At 39.7% G+C, this 27,643-nt stretch overlaps 2 protein-coding genes across 5 annotated transcripts in view; one reads left to right on the top strand and one right to left on the bottom strand.

Moving 5' to 3' along the window:
* The window catches only part of Igf2bp3 (insulin like growth factor 2 mRNA binding protein 3), a 126,642-nt gene extending 100,234 nt beyond the window's left edge, over positions 1 to 26,408 (top strand). For both annotated transcript variants that reach the window (XM_063239455.1, XM_063239463.1), the window contains 7 exons: positions 127 to 262; positions 2,532 to 2,654; positions 18,862 to 18,978; positions 22,103 to 22,177; positions 23,661 to 23,792; positions 24,454 to 24,567; positions 25,058 to 26,408. In XM_063239455.1, coding sequence (XP_063095525.1) covers positions 127 to 262; positions 2,532 to 2,654; positions 18,862 to 18,978; positions 22,103 to 22,177; positions 23,661 to 23,792; positions 24,454 to 24,567; positions 25,058 to 25,156 — 796 coding nt within the window. In that variant the 3' untranslated portion in view covers positions 25,157 to 26,408. The remainder of the gene's footprint in view (positions 1 to 126; positions 263 to 2,531; positions 2,655 to 18,861; positions 18,979 to 22,102; positions 22,178 to 23,660; positions 23,793 to 24,453; positions 24,568 to 25,057) is intronic.
* Positions 3,416 to 27,643, bottom strand: part of Malsu1 (mitochondrial assembly of ribosomal large subunit 1) — a 34,863-nt gene continuing 10,635 nt past the window's right edge. Inside the window, exons 5-6 of one of the 3 annotated variants that reach the window (XM_003467881.5) lie at positions 27,158 to 27,218; positions 3,416 to 4,032 (exon numbers count right to left, since the gene is read on the bottom strand). In XM_003467881.5, the coding sequence (XP_003467929.2) occupies positions 27,175 to 27,218 (44 nt within the window). In that variant the 3' untranslated portion in view covers positions 3,416 to 4,032; positions 27,158 to 27,174. Of the gene's footprint in view, positions 4,033 to 19,679; positions 27,219 to 27,643 lie in introns of those variants that run through there. The other 2 variants (XM_013150452.3, XM_063239472.1) reach the window with 2 other exon arrangements.

Genomic DNA, 27,643 nt, shown 5'->3' with positions numbered 1-27,643 from the left:
CATGTTTGACCACTCACTTTTACATGCCCATTAACAGAGTTTGGTTTTAATTGCCTTCTGTGGCTGAATTATTGACTCTTTCTTCTATAATTTCCCTTTTTTTCCTTCTCTTTTTTCAATCTGCAGATTGCAGGAGCTGACGCTGTATAATCCAGAGCGCACCATTACTGTTAAAGGCAGTGTGGAAACGTGTGCCAAGGCTGAGGAAGAGATAATGAAGAAGATCAGGGAATCTTACGAAAATGATATTGCTTCCATGAATGTCAGTTTTAAGTGAAGCACGTGTCTTTATTTTGATAAGTAGTTAAAAGATGATTTTTATCGTGTTAATGTTAATTTCTTTATTGACAATTGCATGAGAAGTGGTTTTAATGGATTTTTAGCACCATAAGAAAATCCCTGGCACCGAAGGGAAGGCACTCTTTGACAGTTTGTAGGTTGTGGCTTCTTTATCTGTGAGGAAAGCCTGGTATTAGAGGGATGTGACCTAGATTTGAATCCTAGCCCAGGATTTGTGAGCTGTAACTTTGTTCTTTTGGATAATTTACTCATTATCTCTGAGCCTTTTTCTTCATCTGTGAATGGAGCTGCAGTGTACTTTGCATGCTTACTGGAGTCGCAATAGCTGTGCAAGTTAGTATAAAAAATACAAGTTTAGGAGCTGAGAGTGTAGCTCAGTGCTAAAGCACGCCTACCATGTGTTAAGACCTGGGTTTGATCTCTTAGCCCCACAAAATAAACAAAAACATTAGGTTTAAACTTACTTGGTTACTTAAAAATCATAGAGATAGAGATGATTTTAAGTGATAACCCTGTAATCTCATAGTGAGACCATGTCTCCAGAAAGAAGAAGGGGCTGAGAGGAAAATATTTCAAATGACAAATTTGTATAGTGTATCTAAGGCGATTAGAGCAAATTACTAGCATTTTTCAGTGGATGGAATGGTGCTACAAATGGAAGCTTCAAACGTCCATCAACCTTGCCCGGAGTGGTCATACACACCTGTAATCCCAGGGTTATAGGGGAATGAAACTTCCCAACCTACTGTGTCTGATATGAGTTCGTGTTCTCTAAAATCAAAGAATGAATTTTAGCAACAATGGAGGTTAAGAGCAGAATATATTTATTGAAAGAAAGCTTCTGTCTGAGAGAGAGAAGGGATCCCCAGAGGGTTGCCAAAGATTCTGTATTTTCTTGGGGTTTTTATAGAATAAAACCATGAGGTGAGGTGAGTCTAAACTGGAAAAAAGTGGGGAACTTGCTATGTTTAGCCAATAAGATTAATAGCTCAGGTAAAGTGGATTAAATTTGAAACAAATGGGGAGGCAAGTCACATAGAGAGCAGGTATTCTTAAGAGATGAGTGACTCCTTCTATAGGGGATTGGGATGGTGACTCTTGGCTTCTCAAGGTGATCCAGATTTAATCCCTGATGATTATACTTGAGGGTGTGGTTGTATTGGTTTTGCCTTCTGTCCTGAGATCTGGCCCCAGCAAGAGGTCTGTCTCCTCCAAGGTCATCAGACATCGGGTCCACTGTGCAGGCTTCTTGGAGGGCCTGACTGCCTGTATTTCTATCTAGCTGGTTCCCTGTAATACCAGCACTCAGAAAGCTGAGACTGCCGTGAGTTGGAGGCCAGCCTGGGTTACATAATAAATTCAAGCCCAGCCTCAATTACATTTTGAAACCTGGTCTCAAAAAAAAAGTTCATCTCAAATTTTGAAATAAGTGATATAGTGAAATTCGCTAGGGACACCTGTCTTGGAACTGTAAACCTGAGAGAAAGGAAATGTGAAAGTCCTGCCTTTGTGAAAAGAGCTACAGTGCTGATCCTTTCACCAACATGATGGTGTGTCAGCCCTCACATCATCACTGCTGCTTTAAATGTTTCAGAATCAGCTGGGATTAAAATCAGCTCCACAGACCTTTAAAAAGATTATCGAGCACACTCAAGTTTTAATTCTCCTCACCACCTTTTTAAAACTTCTAGAGTTAAACAAAACCAGAATCCCTTCTCTGGCCCCGTATTCATTCCAAAGATGTGTCGACTTGCAGGTGTTACGTGGGAGCGGGACCTGATTTCCAGTGGGTTTGACTGTCTGAGGCCTGTAAGACCTGTGAGTGCCTAGTTTTGCCAAGGAGTAAAGATGTCTTCATAGTTGCTCCTGTGTCCTTGATACACTTTTCAAAGAGCAGATCTTGCTTGTTTACCCCTCAGCTAACGCACCGCTTGTGGTGCACAGCTCAGTCCTGGCTCAGCACTGAGCGGTCCTGCGGGCCAAAGGAGGTGACCTCAAGGCCGTCACTGTAGCTGGGGGTCAAGGCTGCGACAGACCAGTCCACAGATTTAAAAATGTCAACAGATGTAAACTATTGAAGTATAGTCTCTTGGAACATCTGATCTGAACTTTGAATCATGATACAGTTTTTAATTCATTACACAAGGTCATGATCTGAATACTGTCACTTAAATGCTCCCTTTTGCTTTATTCTTCTAATGTCAGATTAAAGGACCTTTTTACTATTGCAGCTTCAAGCACATTTAATTCCTGGTTTAAATCTGAATGCCTTGGGTCTGTTCCCGCCCACTTCAGGGATGCCGCCTCCCACCTCAGGGCCCCCTTCTGCTATGCCTCCCTATCCACAGTTTGAGGTAAGGTCACTGGTTTGGCTTTCTTTGTTAAGAGGGATTCATCAGACTTTATCGCCCCCAACTTGTGTGACATTGGGTGCTCATTGTGGAAAACCTTAAGGCAGAGCCTTGAGCCCACCTGGTCTCTCCTCTGTCAGAGTTGTTGTGTTCTCTCCATTTTTGTCAGTAAAATTTTCCATTTGACCTGAGTCCAACTAAAAGACCCAAGTTACTGGGCCAGGGATTTACCTCAGTGGCACGAGCATTTGCCTGGCACATGTGAGGTCCTAAGTTTGATCCCTGTACCAAAAACTAAAAAAAAAAAAAAAAAAAAACCACCACCCCCTAAGTTATGTTGAAGATGTTAGATGGCAGAGTTATTAGCATGTGTTCCTAAATATAAGATATATTAGGGGCTGGGGATTTAGCTCAGCGGCATAAGCGCCTGCCTTACAAGCAGGCAGTCGTGAGTTCGATCCCTGGTACCAATAAAAAGGAAAAAGACAAAAAAAAAAAAAAGATATATTGACACCCTATGTCGAACAAAAAAACAAATAGTTTGTGATTTTGAAAGAGGGGATGGGAAGTTGATTATTTTTCAGCACTGCAGAAAAGGATTTTATTAACTTTCTTTTGTCACCTGCTTTTGTCACATTTGAGAGTGAGTATGTACTTAAATTCCAATATAGCCATTCGTTTTTGTATTACAGGTGAACAGATTTGTTACAGGGTTGGGTTTAGGACAGAGGAATCCATGGCACTTCAAGAAAGATCAGACACGATTTCATTTTGAGTGTTTGCTGTTTTATAGAGCTAAGATAGTTTTGTTCACAATTCTACGTGGGTGTTGGAGGGATACATGTGCACACAAATCTGCAAACATAATAAATCTGTGTTAGAAATGTGTTATGTTTATATCTATCCTTTAACAGTAGTATTTTCTGTAAGGTCAGAAATAGGAAAATAGGAAATAGGGGTAGTATAAAAATAATTGCAACACAGTAGACATTCGACAGTAAATCTGAAAGTAGTTAATCATTCAGTTGCATTATTAAATCAACACCGATTGCTGGTAGGTTTATGTGAAATAAAATCAGCATTTTAGAATCTTCTGTCATGAATTTGGTTGTATATCCCTTCTATCTGGTTTGACTGTCTTATATTTTGAGTGATATATACTAATTCAGGGAAATGACCAAGTGGAAAAAGTTGAGGATTCCATTATATCATTGCCTAGAAAAAATGTATTGGTAGTTAAAGCGCTTTAAAATTCTGCAGGAAACACTACATACTCTCATTCTGTGTCTCTGTGGCTCTGTCTCTGATATGTCTCATCCTCACTGTGTAGACCAGGGCAGTCTTGAACTTGCTGCAGTCTTCTTTTCTTAGCTTTCTCTCTCTTTTTTTTTTTTAAATTTTATTTAAGGAGAAAAAGAAAAAAAAAGTAGAAAAAGGGTACAAGTTATACAGAATTTCAGAAAAAAAATAAACAGTAGGAAATCACTAGTTAATGGATTACATGTTGTCATCTTAGAAATATTTGTTCAAGTTACAAAATTAAAGCATATAAAGTGGACATTCAAACAGTGAGACTGCAAACAGTTCTGTTCAGTGATCCAAAAAAACTCAGTAATATCATTGTCTATCTTACACACTTAAGTATACATGCAGTTATATCGTTTAGAGCACTTTCTTTTCCTCTCTTTTGTACAATGACTATTACACATTTTGGGTTTTATTACTCCCACAGTTCTTATTACTTTTTTTGGAAGAGAGTAAAACCAAATGTGACATAACACAACAGAGTTGGTCAAATCAAAAGGGTGGACATAATAGATAATGTAAAAACATAATGCAAGGTGATCAACAATGCTTACCATAATGCCTCCCACTATCTCAAATAGAATTGCCTATATCATCAGTTATAATAAAATAGAACAAAACAGTAAAGAACGAAACCAACAAAACCAAGACATTGGAGACATTACAGGTCTTCAAAAGAAGATAATAGTTAACCAGAATGGGCGTCATAATGAATCCCACTATTTTCACAGCTGTTGCCTAAACTTTCGAACCTGGTACTATCAAGCAAAACAGAATAGAGGAACATCAGTCAAAACAAGATGGTGAGAGCAATACAGGGCTTTGAATCAAGTTAATAGAAAATCAAAGTGGGTTACTATAATATATCCTGCTTTTTAAATTTATTTTTCCCTTAATTAAAAGGATAAAAATAAAGAAGTAAATAATAAAATGGAGATTGAGATAAAAGAGGGCATAACAACAAAACAGCGCAGATCAAAACATAACCATTTAAGCAAAATAGTGTTTCACCACAAGATAATCCCGACATAAAAGTAGTTACCATATTGTCTCTTTCCTTGAAATCTTTGAGTATAACTTCGTATACTGTAGCATCAAATATATCAAAGAAATGTAAAACCATTCAAGAGAATGACAATATTACAGGGTATTTAGAATCAACTAACAGAAAATGAACAATGGTTTCTGTATACTCTCCTTGTCTATAAAAGTTTTTATTTATACTGTCACATATAATAAAATCCAGTAAGATACAACCTATTAAGACTGATGGAGACAAAAGAACAAAAGCTTGATGGGACTTCAAAACAAGATGATACTAAATCAGCATTACCTATTAAGACGTCGTTTTCTCCAAAATAGCTGTTCCTGTCATCCAATCTTTTCTGCCTCGTTTCTGTTGAGCTCTTTTTCTGTCATTAGTTGTCAGTTTGTCTTCTTCATTTTGTTTTCTGCTCCATTCATTGTGGGCTCTCTGCCACTATTTCTGGATTCTTCATATTTTTCTTTTTTAGAATATCCTGCAGTATTCTCTGTAGAGTTGAATTGGTGGTTGCATATTCCCCTAGTTCCTCTTTATCCTGGAAGCACCTTGTTTTTCCATCAATTTCCAGGGATAGTTGCGCAGGATATATCAATCTTGGCTGGAGGTTATTATCTTTCAAAGCTTGAATTAAGAAGTCTGCTGTAATTCTGATGGGTGTTCCCTTGTAAGTGATCTGTTTCTTGTCTTTGACGGCTTTTAATATTCTGTTCTTATATTGGATTTCTGGAATTTTGATTATTATATGCCTGGGTGTAGCTCTGTTTGGGTAGTAGGTGGCTGGGGTCCTGTATGCTTCATACATCTAAGTATCTTTACCTTTTGCTAAATTAGGGAAATTCTCCTGGATTATTTCTGCGAGTAGCTTTTGTAGTTCATTTGTTTGTGTCCCTATCTCTTCTTTTATGTTCTTAATTCTTAAGTTATAGATCCTCTTATCATCTTCTAGTCTTTGTATTATTGCTGTTTGTTTCTTTGTTATTTTTAAGAATTTTTCATTTCATGCTCCCATATTACAAATCTGCTTTCCAGTTCAGATAATCTATCTTTAGTTTCTTTCAAGCTGTTATGCCAGTTTTCAATAGAGTTTTTAGTTTCCTGGTAACCCCTTTGAACCTGCTTCACGTATTTTATGTTTTCTTTATTTTCTCCATCAAACAATTCTCCCCTCTTTTTCTGTTCTTCCATTCCACCATCTGTTTTTTCTTGGGTGGTGCTTAGCATTTCTCTAACTATTCTGCTTATGTCTTGCTTCACATCATTAATAACTTCATTCCTGAACTCATCTATGAGGCTCTGGAGATAGCGCTTTATGTCTATTGGTGCCGTGTCTGCTATTGCCTATTTTTCAGGATTGGGGGCCAACGAGCCTTTCTTGTTGCTCCCTCTTCCCATATTCTTTTTGTTCCTTATATATACAAGCGTATATAGGAGGCTCAGCTTCCTTCCCTGTCGGCCACAGTCTGATTGAATTGCGCCGGCTAGGTGTTCCCGCCCACTGCAGTGCACCAGGGAGTTACGGACCGGGCAGCCTATGTGGGTCCCGCCTCTCCAGGTCAACCTACTGAAGGCTTCACTGCTAGGGTGCACCTCCAGGCGCTGGGACCTGGGTTGTGCTAGCCTACTGGGTCTCAGCCAGCAGCATCACGTAGGCTAAGCACTGCTCATCAGTCCCGCTTGAGGGGGGTATATGTGACTGAAGTCACTACAGCGCCCTGTTCCAGCAAGTCTGCCCTGCTCCAGAATGTCCTCTGTTAGAGCCTCCTAGACCGTGGGAGAGTCCCAGTTTCCCTCACTCACCGCAGGTCGATGCATGGCTCCCGCCCGTCTCGCTCTCAACTCCGTTCACTGATTCCCATTCTCAGAGCTTTTGCACGTCTCTCTCCCTGCCGAGCAGATTCAGACGCAGCCGCGGTGGCAGGAAACCCAAATCGAGGCTTCCAATGGCGCAGGCTCCAGCTTCCACGCTGAGGCTTTATCTGTTCCTGTTATAGCACCAGGATTGCATTCCCAGTTGGTTTCTCTGAGCCCATTTAGTTCTTGGTCAGCAGGGTGTATCTCCTCTTGCTTAGGATTCCTCACTCCGCACCATTCCTGGATTCTAAGCTGGGTCTCTCAGAGAGCCTTTGTAGCTGCTGCTATCTGTCCACCATGTTCTCCCGGAAGTCCTTGCCTTAGCTTTCTGATTGCTGGTATTACAGGTATGTGCTGGCATGCCTGGATTGTTTATCTCTTAGAAATGAGAATTTCTCTTCCCCATCCTGGAATGCACCAGGCTAATCAATGTTCTGAGTTCTTGCCCTCTTTCAATGTGTTTCTTCCTTTATTCTCAGCAGCATTGCGTCCTCCCCCTGCCATTTCTATGTGCGTTCAAGCCTGGGAACCATATAACTGATCTGAGGATAGCCACCAGTACTTCCATTACATAGAAGCTGGGCATAGTAGTGCATCCTCACCCCAGATCTCAGGGTAGTCACCAGTATTTCAATGAAATATAAGCTGACCACGGTGATGCATGCTTTTCCCAGGAACTTGGCTGGGGCAAGAGAATCACTTAAACCCAGGAGTTCAAGGCCAGCTTGGGTCACATAGCAAGACCTCAAACAGAATTTCAAGCAATTGTCAAGTGTAAATAGATTCATTATGCCTCACCACAGGCTTGCCAGCACAGCTAAAAGCAATCTGAAGTAGCTGGTGCGTGTAAGCCTTGGTGCTAAAGAGCCTGGAGTCAGAGCACAGGTGTAGCTCAGCTTTTTGTCCTGAGTTTGTCTCAGCTCAGGGCAAACTCCTCGGCTTGGGGGTTTGTTTTCTTGCCTGATACTTTTTGGGTCAAACATTTCTAGAATTCAATAATGTGAAAGTTGGGGACAGAGGTAAAGTCAAAAGTAGAAATTTGAGAGTATATGTATGTAAGTTCCAGTATACCCACTAGTTTCTGTATTACAAGTGGACATATATGTCAGAGTTGGGTTTAGGAAAAAGGTGTCCATGGCACTTCTGTGTACAGTGACATTTGTCGAAAGCCCCAGTGTGCTGATGGAGAGTGTAACTGCTAGGGAAGTTTACATGGGTCTCACGTGCCTGATGTACGCCCCGCTGGCTACCCTGTGCTGAGGGCTTTCTCTGCTCTGTACCCACACTCTCATGTTCCCTCAAGTCTTCTCTGCTGGTGACAGGCTTGTCAGAAAAGCTTTTCATGTGACAGTGGTAGCCTATTGGGCTTTCCTGAACATCTGTCTTTCACATTTTTGGATGCTTATGTAGGAAAGATTTCTACAATGAATGGTTAACTCTTTTTAAAATATAGAAATAAAAGATCATAGGTAGTTTCAGGATTCAGTCAATTTTTTGATTCCATTGTACGGTTCTTTTGAATTCTTGTGTTACTAGAAAAATGACTATTTTAAGGGAAGTGAGATCTTGTATTAACAATTCATATTTCCAAAGTGCTTTTACAGTCTCAAATGTTTGATTTTTAGCAAGTGTATGTTTGTTTGAAGTGCAACATATTAGGGATTGAACCCGAGGCCTTTGCACTAACGCTATATCCTCACCCATCTTTTTATTTTTGTATTTTAAGAGAGTTCCTCACTAAGTCACTAACTTTCCCAGGCTGGGCTTGAACTTGTGACTTCCTGCCTCCACCTCTCAGAGTGCTGGGATTACAGGCACGTGCCACACCCAATTGGCAGGTTTTGGGGCTTTTTTTTTGCTTTTTTTAAGAATGGAGGAAGAGGCCAGTGATGCTACTTATTCTACTTTAATGAGCCAAGAGTAAATGTAAGGAGAATCTTACAGGAATAGGTTGATCTTTGCTTCTGCTTACAGTTAAAATAAGTCAAATTAGGTGCAATTGGAAACAGCCAATGAGAACACAAGAATTAGGTTTCAAGGACAGACAAAGGAAATGTTGGTTCTAACAGGAGTAAAACATGGACGTCTTAAAATCATTGCAGTACTAGTGGACATTTTACTTTACATCTATGTGCTTTTGGTAAAATGAATTCCTCAAATTTAAATCCTCAAAATTAACCATCATCACCAGATACCCTCTGAGGAATCCCCCCAGAACTGTCTGGATGAGAGCTATAGAGGGGACATGCAAACAATGCTTCTAAAACCCCAGGTGACTCTGATGTGAAGCCGGGGCTCGGGGCTCATGGCAGCTGCTATGCAGCCTGCGGGCTGAAAATTGTGCCCCACTTCCATGAAATCCATGATTAAGACATGGGTGGGGAGCAGCGAAGGGAATCTGTGGTTTTATAAAGGTTGTCTGGACTCTTTGGCTCCCTAGTCAAAGTCAAGAACTGTTGCTCTATGAGGGAACCCTAATTATCAGAAAGAATACTGTCTCTCAGCACCAGTGTGTGTGTGACAGGTTTGAGGTAAGCATAAACACCAATCACTGGTATGTGTTCCTTTTTCTTTCTTTGTTCCGTTTTATTTGAGCGTTGAGGAAAAAAATACACCCCAAAAACCAAACCTCTTATCTCTGGAGCACCTGTCATCCCAACTCTTTGTTGGCATCTAGAGAGCAACAAGCCTCTGTGGGATGCTGCCACCAATCTGTCTTTGCTCCTCTGAGTCTCTTTTGGCACACGGATGCACCAGGGTGTGGTTTGGCTGTGTGTTAAAGGGGAAAATGGCTTCCTGAGTTTTCTCTTTCATGAGAAGACTATATGGGTAGACAGCGTACAGCTGTCAGTGGTGCTGTCCACGTTCTAGGACTAGTGTCCCAGTGGCCTCACATTCCACCCCCGGCCCACAATGGCTGTTTGAGCTCCAGCCACCGTGTTTGATTGCAGCCAACAAGAACATAAAGGGTCAAAACTTGATGGCAGCATTATTTAGGACAATGCTTGAGGATCGCTGTTTATACATCCACTGGCATTGTGTTGGCCAGAAAATAAGGCTTGGGCTTGTCTAGCTGCAAAGGAAGCTGGGAAATAGTGTCTAAAGCACCACCAATGTACCCACCATTAAATAGATGGCCCAAAATTACTAAAGACAAATAGATGTTTTGGACATGCCCTGCTGGACTCAGTGTAATTTCCTGTTAAAGAAACCTCCCAGGAACCCAAGGTGGTGGGACAGACTTGTGGTCCCAGCATTCTTGGAGGCTAAGGCAAGAGGATCATAAGTTCAAACTTAGCCTAGGCAACTTGATGATTAAGCAAGACCCTGTCTCAAAAAAGGGCTGTTGAAGGTCCCAGGTTCAATCTCCAGTGCCCCCCACCCTGAAGGGGAAAGGAAAGGGGAGGGGAGAGGTAGGGAAAGGAAAGGAAGAAAAAGAAAGGAAACCTCCTAAGCTTTTAAATTCTTTGAAAAAGAGAGGACTGTAATGGCTGGGGATGTAGCATAGTGGGAGGCACTTGCCCAGTATGTGCAAGGCCCTAGTTTGAATCCCCAGTACTGCAGGAACAAAACACCAAAAACCTTGTAAATTCTGTAGGAGGAAACTCCATGTTCCAGATTCCTGTGGGTTACTTTAATCAAAAGATAAATGCCATTATTCAGAGAATTATTCTGTGTCTCTGGATACCAGTTAGAGTGAATTCTATTTTTAGTAGCTGTCAGGTAATATTCCGGCCTAACGGTTAAGGGAACATTCTGGAAGTTTTGCTGTAGTATATATAACTTAAAGGTTGAGTAAGATATCACTACAGAGTTATAAGAGCTTTGTTCACTCTCCCTAGATTTTTTTTTTCTACTCCCACATCACTAATACAGTAGTTGCTCTCATCCATGGTTTTGCTTTCCATGCTTTTACTTGACCTGTAGTCAGCCATGGTCCAAAAATAACTAGTGTCTTCTTGACTCTTTCAAGAGACACCTAGGAGCCCAAAGCCAGAGAACCAAAAATTTGAGCTTAACCTGGGCAACTTAGTGACTTCAGGAAATCCTGGCTTAAAATAAAGGGTTGGGGCTGGGGATTTAGCTCAGTGGCATAAGCACCTGCCTTGCAAGCAGGCAGTCGTGAGTTCGATCCCTGGTACCGATAAAAAGGAAAAAGACCCAAAAAAGGGTGTGGGGGGGGGTTGGGGTATAGCTTAGTAGGAAGGTCCTTGATTCAGTCCCCAGCAATAAGAGAGGAGGGGGAGACCACCTTCATGAAAATTTAGTTATAAAATTGTTCTGTTATACTAAATATTGTTACTCTATCTGTGCCTAATTTCTAAATTAAGCTTTACTCTATGTAGCTAGGTACATTCAGGAAAAGCATGATGTATGTAGGGTTCAGTTTTTGGCTTTCGTTTTTAGGTAAGGTCTCTTATGTAGTCCAGAATGGTCTTGAATTCACAGTGTAGCCCAGGCTGGCCTTAAACTCATGGAGATCCTCCTGTCTCAGCCTTGCAGGCGTTGGGATTACAGGCACACACCAATGTGCCTGGCTTAGGGTTCCATATCATCCACAGCATCAGGCATGGATTTGGGGCTTTGAGCTCCCTCTCCCTTGGAGAAGTGAAGAGCTACTGTAATTAACTATTATGTGTACCTAATGGTCATTACTTTTTGAAATTGAAATACATTATTGTTTTTAAAGGCAATAATTTTACAAAAGCCTCAGTTTCTCTGGACTACAGAATTAATGGTTGACAAGTATTTGTTCCCAGGGTTTAGATGCCCCTCCGTTGGCTTCTGGTATCTACACTTGCTCATGAGAAGCTTGCCATTCCTTAGATGCTCTCTCAGAGAAATCAGATTTACTGAGTAAAGTCATCTTATCTTTGATGTCCCATGAATCTCTGCTTTTTGTTAAATGTATATTACTACCTAAGAGGTTTTGACAGGAAAATGTTCCAAAGGAACCAACTCAATATTTTTCTACAGTTTCCTCTTTTAGAATTGCCTCATTTCTGTACTCACTTTTCTTCGTCTTGCTTTGTAACATGAAAGCAGAATGCTGTGTCTTGTTTTTGATGAGACCGCTTGTCTCTGTTCCATTGCGAGCTCCCCCACACTACCCCGACATTCTCTCTTTCCCGGAACCTGCCAGGTTGAGTCTTTTCCAATACAGCCAAAGAGTTGGTTCTTCCAACAGACAAAAACTCTCTAGTTACTGCCTGGCAGCTGGCTCACACAGTACTTCATTGGCAAACTTCTAGTTTATAAATGACAGGAAATGCTCCTTTCAGAAATGCTCAAATAGTAGGGAAGAGGGACTTGGCAGCCAGTGAAGCAGTGCAAGAGCTGGAGTTGGCATAGCGCACGCTGCCTTAGCTGCGTCGTCTTGGCAGTGTGCTGTTGGCTTGGCAGAAGCAAGCCTGCAGGCTGCTGCTTCATAGTGCTCATACCCAGGGGGGCTTCCCAGAGTCTCCAGAGTGAAACTGTCACCTTAAAATTGCTAACTTGCTGCTTAAGGCAGAAGCAAGAAAGATGAACACATTTTTTAGGTCTTAGCTAAATTATCTTTTTTGGGGTGTGTGTGTGAGGAATCGAACTTAGGACCCCACACTTGCCAGACAGGTGCTATGCCACAGAGCTAAATCCCCAGTCCCAAACTGCTCTTAAAGAAGCAAAATGCAGTGTAAATTAAAAGGAGTATTTAGATCAAGTAACTGTGTCTTGGAATCTTTTAGTCCTGGGTGAGATTTCCTGTGGCGAGTACGCCTCTTTTATTAAAAAGTTCCCAAGTGGGACACCTCACTGCACATCATGGCATGGCATTATGTCTAAGAGGCTCGGTCACTTAGTTTTGGGCAGGAACCTTTTTGGCTCCCCCGCCCCCTTTAAGGACTTCACTGTTTTGTTCAGGTCATGGAGTTGAATAAACTTAGTTTCAGTTCCATATTAAAATCCATGTAAAAACAAACCCCCAAACCCACAGGAATACCTGTTTTACAAGCCAAAGGAAGCAGTGGCACCTTGCCAGGTTCCCGGAGGCTGGTCTCCTTGGCAGGCACGCCTTTATGATCTTAGATTTTGTTCCCCACAAAGCAAATAGACTTAACCTTACTGTTTGCTCATACTTGTATCTCTCAGCATAGATGACTAGGAATTACTCATTGGCAGACTTCACCAGTTATGCAAACTTTAGGTTGAGCATCTTTGTTCTTCTGTTATTTCAAGCCATAGCATAGAGTTTGCCAAGAAGTCCAAAGGAAGTTTTGCCCGTAGGCATCTGGCAGAAGTCCACTGGGAAGCAGCTTGTGTCCTGTGAATATCCTTGAAGAATGTATCAAGGGTTTAGAAAGAAAGGTTCAGAACAATGCAACTGAACATTAACTTAAAATGCAAGGAATGTGTAAAAAGAAAGTGTAATGCTAGTTGGTTTTATCTAAGTCTCTTGAGACTTAAATTCACAGGTAGAAGAGGCTTTTTATAACTATTGTTCTGGCTGTTTAGGTAAAAATGAAATTATCTGCTTATCTGGGACATCCAAAGCCTGAAAACCTGGCTTGTTATGCCAAATCCCACATAAGAATGAATTTGTACCAGCTTGTCAAGTAGACAGGATGTTTATCTGAGCTGACTTATACACTCAAGGAAAAAAGTAGTTCACAGCCAGGAGATGACTGGTAGATAAGAAATGGGAGCAAAGGGAACTGGGTGATGTTCAGAAGCGTCATTAAGCTTCAGATGCTTCATGAGACCATTTTAAGTCACGGTTGCCAAGAGTACGTGCCGCTGTGTCTGTCAGTCCAGGGCACCATGTCCCTCTCCCAGGGCAGAGAGCTTGTGTTTCTAACTGCTTTTTCTTTTTGATGGATTCTGTTGCTTCTGTTTTCATCCTACTATAAGACATTAGATCTGTGTATTGACTCTTAACATATTTGCCCTTTATGTATGTTTTGGTCCTTTCAACCCTTCTCTGCTAACAACCATTTCTTTTCCAACATGTCACACATTTGTCATCATTTAAGCTCTGCCACCCCCATAGGGGTTGAACCCGTGGAACACTGAGCTGCATTCTTGTGTTCCTCTATCAAGACAGGGTCTCAAGAAGCTGCATGGGCTAGGCTTGAACTTGTGATCCTCCTGCATTTGGCTTCTTGAATAGCTTGGATTACAGGTGTGCAACACCACACCTGGCTTTCATAAATTGCTTTTCATCGTGGATTTGTACTTCTCATCCACCCCTAAATCAAACAAAAATATGGTAGCCTTTTATCACTATGTCAGCAAGATTATTTTGTTCAGCTTTTGAGGCTGCCACTGAGTTTGTGCCTGAGCTTTCTCACAGCAACTGTCTGAAGTCTTCAAGGTTAAGACACCTGCTAAGGCTATGCTTTTGGGATGCTGGAGCTCTGAGAATTGCGGATGCTGCCTGGTAAATTAATGTTGAGAAGATTTAGAAATCGCTCTCTGGAATTTATACCTGGGAAAAAACTTTTCACAGAGCAAGTGAATACTTTGTCCTCTATGTGCATGGTAAATTATGCTACTGATGTTTTTGTGTTTTGGGCAGCTAGAAAGCGTGAAGCCAAATTTGTAATAATACTATTTTTGGCTTCATATTGTCCTTACTGTGCAGGTTCCTATGCTATTATTTCTTCACTATCCATTATTTTATCCTTTTAGATTGTGTGTATTTTGTAAGCATTAAAAATTTTTTTGGAATGAGCCCTAAGGAATAATTGCACAGTCATGATGTACTGCGAGCAGTTCAGGGCTAATTACACATTAAATTTTGTCTGAACATTAAAAAGGACTTTTCCAGCACACAAAATGTGTATGTGTGTTTAAAACATTTGGCCAGGTGCAGTAGTACACAACTGTCCCTCGGCTTCTAGGGTGACTGAAGCAAAAGATTCAAGCTTGAGCCCAGCCTACCAAAACCCTGTCTCAAAATGAAAAGTAGATGAGTCTGGGAATATAGCTTAGTATGAGGTCCTGGATTCAATCTCCAGTGCTTGTAAGTTGTAAAGAACATTAACTTGGCTGTACCACACCTAATGACACCTGTGTTAAAAAAGCGCAAAATCTAGTGATCAGAAACAACTCAGAAATACTTCCTGACACTGAATTTTGGGTTACCTCTTACATGCATATATAAAATGTCACTAAAATACGTTGAATGTTTAAATGTTATAGTAAAACCTTGCCATTAATTTCCTTCAAATGACTCCCTCTGGAAGTCCTCTTTAATATGAGGTCTGTATGGGGTGTGGCCAAAACTACAGAGAATGCTGGTACCAAGTGCCATCCAACAGAAAGACAGCCTTGTAAAACACATTCCTCCTGTCCTCATCTGCCTTCCTCGCTGGATTTGGCATTGCATGACTTTTTTTTTTTTTCTTTTGGTGCCGGGAATCAAACTCATGACCTTGCACTTGCCAAGCAGGCACTTACGCCACTGAGCTAAATCCCCAGCCCCATTGTGTCACTTTTAACTCTTCCAAAACTCAGTGGAAAGTAAAAAGTTTGAGTCAGTTCAGGATATCAGGGCAGCCTAGACAGCAACAAAGACAGCGATGGAAGATGCCGATAACTGAAGAGACTTATTAGAAAATGTCAATGATTTTTGTGTGTGGAAGAGTAGGCGGGAGTCCAGAATCATATCTTGCTTTCTTCTTCATGAAAGTGAAAGACATGGTTTATACTAAAAGCACGTTTTGCTTATTTTTAAATAAGTTAATTGATCATAAGACATAATCTGGAAATGTCAATTTTCAACTACCCTAGCAATTCTTTACATAAATTCTCAGAAGTATTTTATACGGGCATAAAGATGGATATTTTAAAGATCTGATCACTTTCTCTTATGAATTAGTGACAAACTGGAAGCTGATTTTGTTGAAGGTCTTTATAATAAAGCACTTTCTGATAAATAGCAATCAGCTGTGAGGCAAAGGAATTAAAATTTGAGTTTGAAGTCACTGTACCTTAGACATGCAAGATGTGTGCAGCTGAGATAGAAAACCTGCTTTGAGTTCCTTAAAATTTAGTCATCCTTATTCTTAAAAACTGTTTTAGACTGTACGCCTTTTTAGTGTGTTGTTGACTTTTGATAACTGTCTACGTAAGGAATTTCTTTTGACTCGGAAGTCCTGCTAAGGCTAGTGGAGGGAAGGGTGGTGGGGGAGGAGAAACAGCCCAGCCCAGATGAGTTGTCAGCCATTTTTCTTTAGGGCTTACATTTTCTACTGTGCTTGGTGTTTCAAAAAAGCACACCATACATATTAAAATAAGGACACTTAAATGTGTGTTCATGGCTTAGGAGATGAACCAAGTTTGCCTCCTAGCTCTACCACCTCTCAATGGGCAAAAGACTTTCTCATCTTTTAAGATGAACACCTTGATAGTTTATCATCGGTTGTGTCAGTGAGGTCATGTGCACACAGTACCTGGCACCAAGGAAATGCAAATGGACCCGCTACAGATACCATATACCCCACTCCCTCAGACTTGTTTTCCTCTGAAACCTGGTATTTTATTGTTCCATATACCTAGTAAGTAGTGGGTTTTTGCCTGCCACTACTCTGTATTCAGTTATCTGTGGACTAAGCTGGACAATACTTTGTGTTAAAGTCTGTTGATTTAAAATCAACTCTGCTGGTCTCTGTTGCCTGCTGTTCTACTTGCAAGAATATGTACCATAGACATGTTTGAAAAAGGGCACAAAGATTTGTGTACAGTGGTTCAGTTGAGGCATTATATGACTTAGATGAAAATATACTGTGGGGATGAGATAAATTAGATTTGTATCTGTCAGTAGTATGAGGTAGGGCCATGTGAATGGCGTGGAAAGATAGCCAAGGTGTATTCAGGGAAAAAAGCAAATTGGAATGTTACTTGCACTACGTCTGTGTTTCCACAGAGTTCTAATACCTTTTCCACCAGGGAAAATAGCTGGTCATTTCTAGTTCCTAGGTCCATATATTCACTGGCATTTTCTAAGGTTCTTCCTGATCATTGGGCTAGAAAAAATTAGTAAAACTGTGTGTGCTTGGTACTTTTTTTAGGTGACTAGTTGATTATAGTTCTAAATTACTTGATGACTGTAAGTTTTTCTGATTTATAATTTCTACATACTGTTGTTGACATCTTTGTATTTGTAAATATACTTTAACTTTTACCTTGTCTAGGTGTTATTTTCCATTTATTGTTTCCATTTTATTGGTAAATAGGCAAAAGTTACTTTTTACAGTCAAAGAACTAACACTTTTGTTTCTAGAGTGTTGACTAATTTTTTTGAAGAGCAGCAGGGATCTGGTCTAGAAGTTTTAAAATGTGATTTTTTTTTGTTTTTAAACCCATAGATGTCATAGGTCTAGAGAACAAAACTTAGATTAAAATTAGCATATTTAAAATTCTTACCAAGAAGAGGAATACACCAGCCGGTGCAGTGTGCCCTATGCTAAGTCTACACTGAGGGATAAATAGAATCATTATAGATCAAACTGTGGGCTGTGTTGGTGACTGTCAGGATATTCATGCATTTGTGGTGCCTGTGCCAATTCTGTGCCCTTCCTTGGGGCTGATTGCCACTAGTAAAATTCAGAGATGGGGGTTGATAGGGTATTGAACTCAGGACTGTATGTTTTGGTAGAAAAAGTCATGGTGTCATGGTAACAATAGTGATAGTTCGTTGTACAGCTAGTAAAAATGTGAGAACCCTGTGTTGCTGTTGTGGCATAGACAAAAAAATGTCTAAAATAATCAAAATTGTAAGCATTCCCCTGGTTTAAGAAATTGAAAGTAAAACTGTTGGGATACTTTTGTTTAAGAAGTGGTTATTAGGTTAAGACATAGCTGTTTTACAGCTATTTGTAATTGTGGGTACATATTACAGTATTAGGAGTACCTAGAAACTGAATTCCCAATAGTAGAAAAGAGTTAAGATTCAAGAGAGAACTCTGAAGTGTTCACCTCATCATTTATCTATACATTTCTTACCATGAACATCTTCTAGTACCTCTAGAAATGTTAAGCTTATTAGGTATGTACTTTTTTTTAAACAAGTGCATACTGTACTTTTAGTGGCTTGTTACAGATATTCTAGTAATACATTTCATAAAGAATTAACTTATCCTTGGAACTGCTAACTGTTAGATGGTGAACAAAGCATCAACTGGATGTATCTGAGTAGTGTTCCTGCATTTTGGAACTTGGGGCTCATGTGTTAGTAAACCTTCCGCTGACACAATGATAGATCCACTTGTTGAGCTCTTGAGTGCTGCGTGCTCTTCAGCCCGGCCAGAATGTGCAAGGAGCATGGGGAGGGCACCGATGGTTTGAGGTGGTGAAGGAATGAGGTATAGAGATCAAATCCATGCGTACCCATTTTGGAGTTAGCTTTAAAATGGTTTTCGATGTGTATGCAAGATGCTAAAGAGGAAAAAAAGAAGAAATGCTAAGAGAAGCCAGACGATATGGGAAAGTATGTTATGGTATTTTACTATGAAAATCATTGTCTTCTAATCCTGCTTGTGCTTGTGTATGAAATGAGTGTTAAGTTTGCACATGACATAGTCATATATGGTGATTGGGGGGCTTTTCTCTTACAGAACAGTTCACTGTATATAAGAAGGAAAGCTTATGAGTTGGTGTAATGTCTACCCATCTTTTAACCCCGTAACTTAGTGACATTTTAAGCTTTTAATAATATGTAAAGCGAATTTTTTTTTGTCTTTTTTTCCTTTTTATCGGTATCGGGGATCGAACTGGTAACTGCCTGCTTGCAAGGCCAGCGCTTATGCCGCTGAGTTAAATCCCCAGCCCCCTGTAAAGTGAAATTTTAAATACAAATGCTTTCAGAGTGATACACACATTCAGTGTTAAACTCTCATTAATGTGGTAGATTTCCTTTTCTGGTATTCTTTTAAGAATGTGCTCATTCCAAAGCCAATGCTGTAAAAAGGTTAAAACGCATAATTTGTAGCACATAAGTACGCATGTCCTGGCTTTTTTTTCTGACAGCAATCAGAAACGGAGACTGTGCATCTGTTCATCCCGGCCCTATCAGTCGGCGCCATTATCGGCAAGCAGGGCCAGCACATCAAACAGCTTTCTCGCTTTGCAGGAGCTTCAATTAAGGTACTGTTCTGCCAACTGTGGCTCTCCTGGTTCTTTAATGAAATCACAGACGAATCTTCTTTCCACTTTGTAACAGAAAATATCCCAAACAACAGTGGCTTAAACGAAGCGAATTAACTTCTCTTCCCAGGAAAATCAGTTTGGAGGTAAGCAGTCCAGGGATGGTTGGTGGCTCTGCCCTGTGAAGGCCTTGGACCCTTCATGGTTCCAGATAGTACCATTCAGTGCTCTGAGATTTAATCTGTTGTCAATCAGTAGGAGAAAACTAGCCATTTTACACCTGGGGAAATTTCCTTAGCTGCTTTGAGAAACATCTACGTATATCTCAATATTAAGACATTGGCCAAAACTGGACAGAGCTGAAGAGGCAGAGAAATCTAGTCTATTTAGCTTGGTAAACATTTTGTGCCTTACTACACAGCAGAGGACAACCAATAGTATCTGGTGTAAGAGATCATTGTGTATTCTGAACATTTTGTATTTTGATGTGCTGGGGTATTATTAAACATGATTGTTTTGTTTTAGGGAAACAGACTGACAGGCTCAATATGAGAAAGCTATCAGAAGTTTTGATAATGTTTTATAAACCTTTTAAAAAGACTGATTTAACGAGTATATATATCATATAACCCATAAATCTGCTCCTGAATACTGACCCAAAACATAGATGAACATGCAGAACACACACACATACACACCCGTACACTTCTATGAAGTCTTTATTGTAACTCCACAAATAAACCATTCAAATGGTGAATGGATAAAGTATGATCTACCTATCTACACAATATTACTGAGCACTATAAAGGAACCATTCATAGCGCTGAGAGGAAGAAGGCCATACACTGTGTGACTAATAATTCTAGAAAAGGCAGGCTATAGGGAGAGTTGGTGGTTGCTAGGAAAGGAAGGAGGAGGGAGTGAAAACACAGCTTCAAGAGGAGAACGAATAACTGGTAGGTGATGGAACCAATCTGTATTTTAATATTGAGGTAACAACATGAGTATGCATTTATCTTCCTAGACCTAGACACCAAAAATGACTTACAGTATGAAAATTAAATAATTAGAAGTCAAAACAGAAAAAGAGTCCTTACATACATCCTTGCAGTAAAAGGTAATGAAATCCAGGACCAGGAAACCTAGCCAAAGTGGGTAAAGTGAAAAGACACAGTAAAAGATCAAGTGAAGACCTGACTTTACTATTGTACTACTTCATGATTAAGTTCAAAGAAGCAAACAAACACCTTTGAGGCTAGGAGAGGAGGTACAGGCCTACAGTCCCAACATTGGGAGGTTGAGGCAACAGGACTAAAAATTTGAGCTCAGCCTGTACCACACACACAAAATACAATCTGTGAGATGTGCTCAAACACAAACCTGGTAGATCCATTTTGGAAAATAACTGAGCAACAGTTCTTAAATAGGAATTGGTTATTATTAAAAGCTCATTTATTTTTCTGTTGAAGTCCTTCTGCCAGTTCCTGGTGTCAACCCCTGATGTCTCCCGCTCTAGAGATCAGACCCATTGCCTTCACACTGAGCTAAATCCTTAGCACTTTGAGATTTTGAGATAGGGTCTCTAAGTTATACACACTGGGTTTGAACTTGGGATCCTCCAGCTTTAGCCTCCCAGAGTGTCAGGATTACTAGCATGTATCACCACATCCAGCTATGAACATTTCCAGGTGAGGTTGAAAAATGTTTCCATAAAGTCTGAAATATGTAATCTGCAAGGATGACCACAACTGTTAATACTTAGTATAAATTTACATATGGGTACATCTCAAAACATAGACATTATTAGGCATACATGTGGTCACCAGGCCATGATATTTACATTCCTAATTTTACCCTGTACAAGCAATCCGATGATAAGTAAAATGAGATAACCAACTTCAGACTTATAGAAGTAGACACTGGATTAAAGGGCATGTGCTTTTTTCAGGTTTGAGAGATTATATACAGCAATTTATATTCCTAACTTCAGTGCATGAGTTCCGTTCGCCCCAGCTCTTGTCACCAGTACTGACAGATATTTACAAAACAAAACACACAGTGAGTGAGCAATGTAGCTATGTGGCAAAGCACTTGTCTAGTTTGCATGAGGCCTTGAGTTCAATCTTCAACACTACATACAAAAAAATTGGAAAAACTCAAAAATTCCATTGTTTGAAACTTGAACAACGATACTTTTTTTTAAGCGATGATTTCTTTTCTTTTCTTTCTTTTTTTTTGGTGGGTACCCAGGAACCAAACTCAGGACCTTGCACCTGCCAGGCAGGTGCTTATGCCACTCACCTATATCCCTGGCCGATTAATAGTGATTTCTTGTGAATAATCTCGAGCTTTTACTAAACTCAAAACAAGTCCGTACACTTCATAAAGGAACTTCGCTCTAGGGGACAGAAATGTTAGCTTTGTTGATGGAGACAGGAAACATGACTTCATTAAAAAGACATTAATATTAAACACACATGGGAAAAGGTCTAGGGAACAAAGTAATCCTTAGTGGCAAAACTTAGGGTAACTTGTATTTTTGCTTTTTTTTCTCATAAATAACCATGCTTTTTAAAAATTTTGTTTCACATAGTAAGGATTATTTTGTTTTTTTCACAGCAACTGTTTAGTAAGTTTTTCTTTTATGGTGATTGACAACTCCCTGGTTGGGAGTCATCCCTAAATCTTTCCTGTGACGTGAGAAGGCTGGTTTCTGCCTGCTGTCTTTGTATGTGTGTGTGATTTATAAATCTGACAATGTATGTAAATCAAGTTTTCTTTGTAAATGATGTGAAAGGAGCTCAGACATTATTTTTAAAAAGCAGTGCCCTTTCCTCTGACAGAAAAAGTCATAGAATGCAGTAGTCTCAACACAGGGTAAGGCTTAGATGAGATGCAGATAGGCTGCGGAGCACACTTGAGTGCTGCTAGTGTAGTGATTCAAACCCCAGGCAACCCAAACAGCAGCTGCCCCCTCTGCCTTAGTTACTGTCTGATCAAAGACTGGGCTACTACGCCAGGCTGCATTTCAGTCAGTTATGTGCAGGTGTCACATTGGTTGGCCTAAGGTTTCTATCAGTGACACCAATAAGTTTAACAACTTGTTGCTGATGGTCTGTTACAGATTGCTCCAGCTGAAGCACCAGATGCTAAAGTGAGGATGGTGATCATTACTGGACCACCAGAGGCGCAGTTTAAGGTATGTGCACAGGTAGCAAATGATGGGGTGAATGACAGTGCTTTTGCAGAACAGGTATGTGTATGTGTGTATATACATACATATATTCACTTATATACAGTAGACAGAATCTGAAAATTCATGTCTAAGATTAAGTAGAACCATAACCAAACATCAATTATTGCATGTTTCTCTTTAGTGCTTTTATTTATAGTTGGAATTACTGTCTTGCAATTATTATATGCTTGTATGGTAAGAGATTCAGTTATTTCCATGTTTCCTCAAATGGTAATATTACAGTCATCTTACAACTAATACTCAAGAGCAAGCCTGGTGGAGCACACCTGTTAATCCCAGCACTTGGGATGTGGAGATAGAAGGATCACGCTAAGTTCAAGACTAGCCTGAACTCTGTGTAGTTGAAATCCTCTCTCAAAAGCAAAAAAAAAAAAAAGAAAAAGAAAAAAAGATTAACACTTAGAGAAGCCATAATGTTTAAGTCACTCACGTGATCAGTGACTATTCAAAATGAGTACTTTATGTTAGTAACCTAAGGAATAGTTAACCTCCTATCCTATGTTTTCTCTCACAAATTTTAAGAGCTTATGTTTTAGACAACATTGAACATTCCTGGAGTTCTTTGACCATGTTGGCTGAGACATTAAGGTTGGATGGAATACAGTACAGATAAAATTTTGTCTTTAATCCTCTACAACGAGCTTAGCATTTCTACACCAACAGTGTTTTTGTGCATTGTTCCAGTCAGATTGGTCTAGTCAGATTAGATCAAGTTCTATTTCCTATGGTGCAACCACAGCAAGTTAACGAGTGTACCTAACAGAAGGTGCTACGTGTAAGTGTTAACTTGAGTTTGGAGCTTCTTAGCAGAAATCGCCTGGCTAAGTAGTAACATGTTTACACAGAATATTCCTCTCACCAGGTTTCTATCTGGTCATTAAGACAGGAGCATTTCTCTTTGTGAGTGTGGCACAGCTGGCTGTGTAGTTCTTTCCCAGGTTTTTTTGTTTTGTTTTTAAATATTAGGATATGAGTACCTTTTTTTTTTTTTTGAATCTGGCTGTGCTGCCCAGGCAAGTGGTGCACTCAGCCTGGTAGCTCTTGCCTCAGCCTGGATAGCTGGGGTTATAGCCATGTACCACAGTGTCTTTTTCTCAGTCTCTTTTGCTCAAGAAAAATGTAGTTTATTTCTTATACCAGATGAGTTTTTATTTTTCAAGCATGGAGTATAGATGGCCATTTGCCCACAAAAAAATGTGTTTTAGCCAGACTAGCAGTTGCCTTTGGCTGCTTTCATAAAAGAGTATGGCTTCTCTTTCATCATTCATTGTTGCCTTATATGTGGTGCATGCAGTTATTGTCACTTTCCAGGGCTCCTTAACTTCTCTTATGATCTTGTATGCTATCTTCAACATTCCAGTTAGATTCAGTTCAACTTTTGTGTTTCAATCATGAAAGGCACTAACAGGTTGTACTTTGCCTGCAGGCTCAGGGAAGAATTTATGGAAAAATTAAAGAAGAAAACTTTGTTAGTCCTAAAGAAGAAGTGAAACTTGAAGCTCATATCAGAGTGCCATCCTTTGCTGCTGGCAGGGTTATTGGAAAAGGAGGCAAAACGGCAAGTACTTCAGCAAAACCCGTGCGGTGGTATGAAAGGGAAAGTGCTGGGAGGTACTTAGGAGTTTCAAGTCTCTGAATTTTGGCTAATTTATAAAAAAGCAAGACCATCTTGACCAAGGTTTGGAGAAAACTGAGTAATACTGGAGTGCTGGTGTCAGCTACTAGTGAAAGTAATGTCTTTCAGATGACTGACAGAAATGTCTTGCATTGTAAATCATTCAGCATCAATTCTGTTGTTACAACTGAAGCTCTTCATTCTACAAATGCTAAAGAATGTGAATGAACTGAAGATTTTAAAATTTCATCGTGACTTTGTTCAAAAAAAGCAAATGGCCTCCAGTCTTCTTCTAACATAATATGTAGGTCATTTCCAAGGCTACTTAAAAATTTTAAAATCATTAAAAACATATACTTTGAAATCATATTACCATGATTTGAATCTGTTTCCCATTTACTTGTGTAAATGGACAGATAACTTCTTATGGCTGAGTCTTGAAGTTCTAATTATCTTAAAATGGGGACAATGTTATTAAGCTCAGAATTATTAGTGACAGTATGAAACTTACAAAGCCATAGCTCAGTGTCTGGTACATAGTAAGTGCTTCAGAAATGGTAGTGTTTTAAAACGCTACTTAACAAGATGTGTGTTTCTCTTTCAGGTGAATGAACTCCAGAATCTGTCAAGTGCTGAAGTTGTTGTCCCTCGTGACCAGACACCTGATGAGAATGACCAAGTGGTTGTCAAAATAACTGGTCATTTCTATGCTTGCCAGGTAAGTGGGCACTAAAATAAGCCAGCTCTTTTGCGTATCTCTGAAGTGGAAGCAGTTCTCACACAGGTCTACCATCCATGAAAATATTTAACATTGTTTGATGCTCAACAGGTTTTTATTTGTAAGAGATTAAGAGTCTCAGTCTGTTTAGGCTGGCCCAGAACTCCTGGCCTCAAGGACTGATCCTTCTCCCCCACCCATGTACCTGGGACCACAGCCATGTGCCAGTGTGCCTAGCTTTTTTTTTTTTTTGTCTTTTTCTTTTTTATCGGTACCAGAGATCGAACTCACAACTGCCTGTTTGCAAGGCAGGCGCTTATGCTGCTGGGCTAAATCCCCAGCCCCTGTGTGCCTAGCTTTTTAGTAGGTGATTTCAGAGATTGCTAGCCATTATCAGTATGTATCTAATCTTCAGATGGATTTTTGAAGTTGTTAAAATGAAAACAATAAAGTCAGTTCTGATTAGGCAGATTTTTCTGTCTTTTTGCAGGTTGCCCAGAGAAAAATTCAGGAAATTCTGACTCAGGTAAAGCAGCACCAACAGCAGAAGGCTCTGCAAAGTGGACCACCTCAGTCAAGGTGGAAGTAAAGGCTCAGGAAAGCCCACCACAGAGGCAGATGCCAAACCAAAGACAGATTGCTTAACCAACAGACGGACTTTGACCCCATCCAGAATCACATGCACAAGTTGTTACCTAGCCAGTTGTTTCTGAGGACCAGGCAACTTTTGAACTCCTGTCTCTGTGAGAATGTATACTTTATGCTCTCTGAAATGTTTGACACCCAGCTTTAAAGAAAAGAAGAGAAAAGAAAAGGGGAGAGGGAGAGAAAGAGCTCTGCACTTCCCTTTGCTGTAGTCTCACAGTATAACGAATATTCTAATTTTTCTTAATATTCCCCCATAGTGCCAGAAATCGGCTTGAATGGTGCATTCACTAAATTCATCAAAAAGATTGCTCCTAAATCCAATTGTTAAAATTGGATCAGAATAGAATTATCACAGAAACTTTGATGTTAAGCCATTAGCATAGAAAACCTGTTCTTTTATTTTTAATCTAACACTAACACAACCTAAGGGAAGTGCTGAATGGTGTTGGCAGGGGTATTAACGTGCATTTTTACTCAACTACCTCAGGTATTCAGTAATACAGTGAAAAACAACTCTTTTTGAAAATTTTATATACTTTATAAAGCTAAAAGTCCAACTGTTTTTTAAAAAATAAATGTAAAACTTAACAGCTGTCAGCTAACAGGCAAATAAGTGAAAAATAATTTTACTTCTGGCTGGTGACAGTAAAGCCAGAAAATTTCAGGTTTTTTGAGGCTTCTGACACAGTTATTAGTTGAAAATCCAATAAATGTTCAAAGATATAGAGCAGTGCCTATATTCGGAGAGCAGCGATGCCACTTATTTGTTTATAGTTGGAATGTTTTTGGTGGTGCTAACAGCAAAGTGGTGGCGGCAGGTTTTGGAACACCTAGTTTTAAATGGCTTTAGGAGACTTCAGGTTTCTTGATTAACTATATGATTGAATACATAAATGCTTTGTGCTTTGACTATCTACCTGAAGAAAGTTGTGTTGATAGCAAAAATAGGACTTCAAACAGGCAAAAAACAAGCTTCAACTTGTCTTACAGGATGCTTAGTTTGCCAGTAACCTTTAAGAGCAAATTCCAAAAGAATTGATTTGTGAATAATACAACAGGACAGTGACAGTTTAAAATAACAAAAGGCTACATTTCTTTGTGCCTGGCAATGTCAAAAGCCTTGCTAACCTACTTTTAAGAAATGGATGATTTTTTTTTAAGTCTGCTTAAAATATATAGATTGTAGCACACCCTGTGCTCGTTATCTGAAAGTAAGTCAGAAGTTAGAGGACTCAACAAAAATGTTACGGGAATGCAATTTCAATGCCTGAGAACACCTGATCTTTGAAACTGAACTCATTTACCATTCCTTAACTTGATGGCAAAGCCCAGGATTGTGCAGTTGTGTGGGTGGTTTGGAAGCCACGCTGCTCTCTGAATTGTTTTGTTCCTTTTCTTCATAAGATGATCACAGTCATCTCATTACACTGATCTCAAGGGCATTATATAACCCTTTAAAATACTGCCTCATTTGTATTTCAAGATGAATTTCTACACAGACTAGTTAAGTTTCATGCAGACTCAAGTTTTTCTGAATATCAGCAATATCAATTAGACATTTTGAAAATCATTTTCCTAAATATTTTCAGAAGACCAGTTTATTTTGTAGTTTTAGCCAAAAAGTGCCCTTTTTGTCACTGAATTCACCTTTTTTTTCATACAATGAATTTAAATTGCTAAAAAAATCATGGACTGGCTTTCTTGTTGGGTTACAGGTGAGATGTACTTAAGGCCAGAGCTCTTCCTCAAAATTTGATTTTTCTATTACTTGATTTAAAAAAATACAAGTAGGTGCTACATTTACATCTGCTGGTATAAATTCTGCCATATTTTTCACTTTTATCCTTGTGTGGCAAATCATGTTTTCCTTTTCCTTTAGCATTGGTAATTTTTGGAGTATCTGGTACTAAGAAATAATTCTGTAATTGGGTCTTGTACTCACCACGAATGGATCATTCCTCATCTATAAAGTGCCCCAAGTGCAGCTTCATTTTCCAGATACCCTGATACAGAATAAAATTTTTCATCATTAGTTACAGCTTGTTGTGTAGTATGTTTTCAAATGAATGTGAGTGTTCAAATTTGGTCTGCAAACAGATTTTTGAGAGGCCAGGGTTTAGCTCAGCAGCACAGGGGCCTGCTTGGCAAGCACAAGGTTTTGATACCCTATACCCTGTAGCCCCCCCCCAAATAATACTACATCAATCTCAATCTGTATGACTATTTACTGTTAAATTATTTTCTCTGGCCTATGGTACATTAATACAGACCTTGCTTATACTGTTCATATGAACCAAGAACTGTAGATGCCAAAATTTTCCTTTTTGCCCCTGTCACAGAATATGTTAGAAGGGAATAGAAGTCCTATCCTAGAAAAATATCCCGGTAGTTACTATTACCTTCTGTCACCTCAAAGTAATAGAATCAC

This window comes from Cavia porcellus, unplaced genomic scaffold (genome assembly GCF_034190915.1).
Source record: "Cavia porcellus strain 051 isolate PalLab524CR breed Dunkin Hartley unplaced genomic scaffold, mCavPor4.1 scaffold_2, whole genome shotgun sequence".
NCBI lineage: Eukaryota > Metazoa > Chordata > Mammalia > Rodentia > Caviidae > Cavia > Cavia porcellus.
This window is presented reverse-complemented; position numbering and strand designations above follow the sequence as displayed.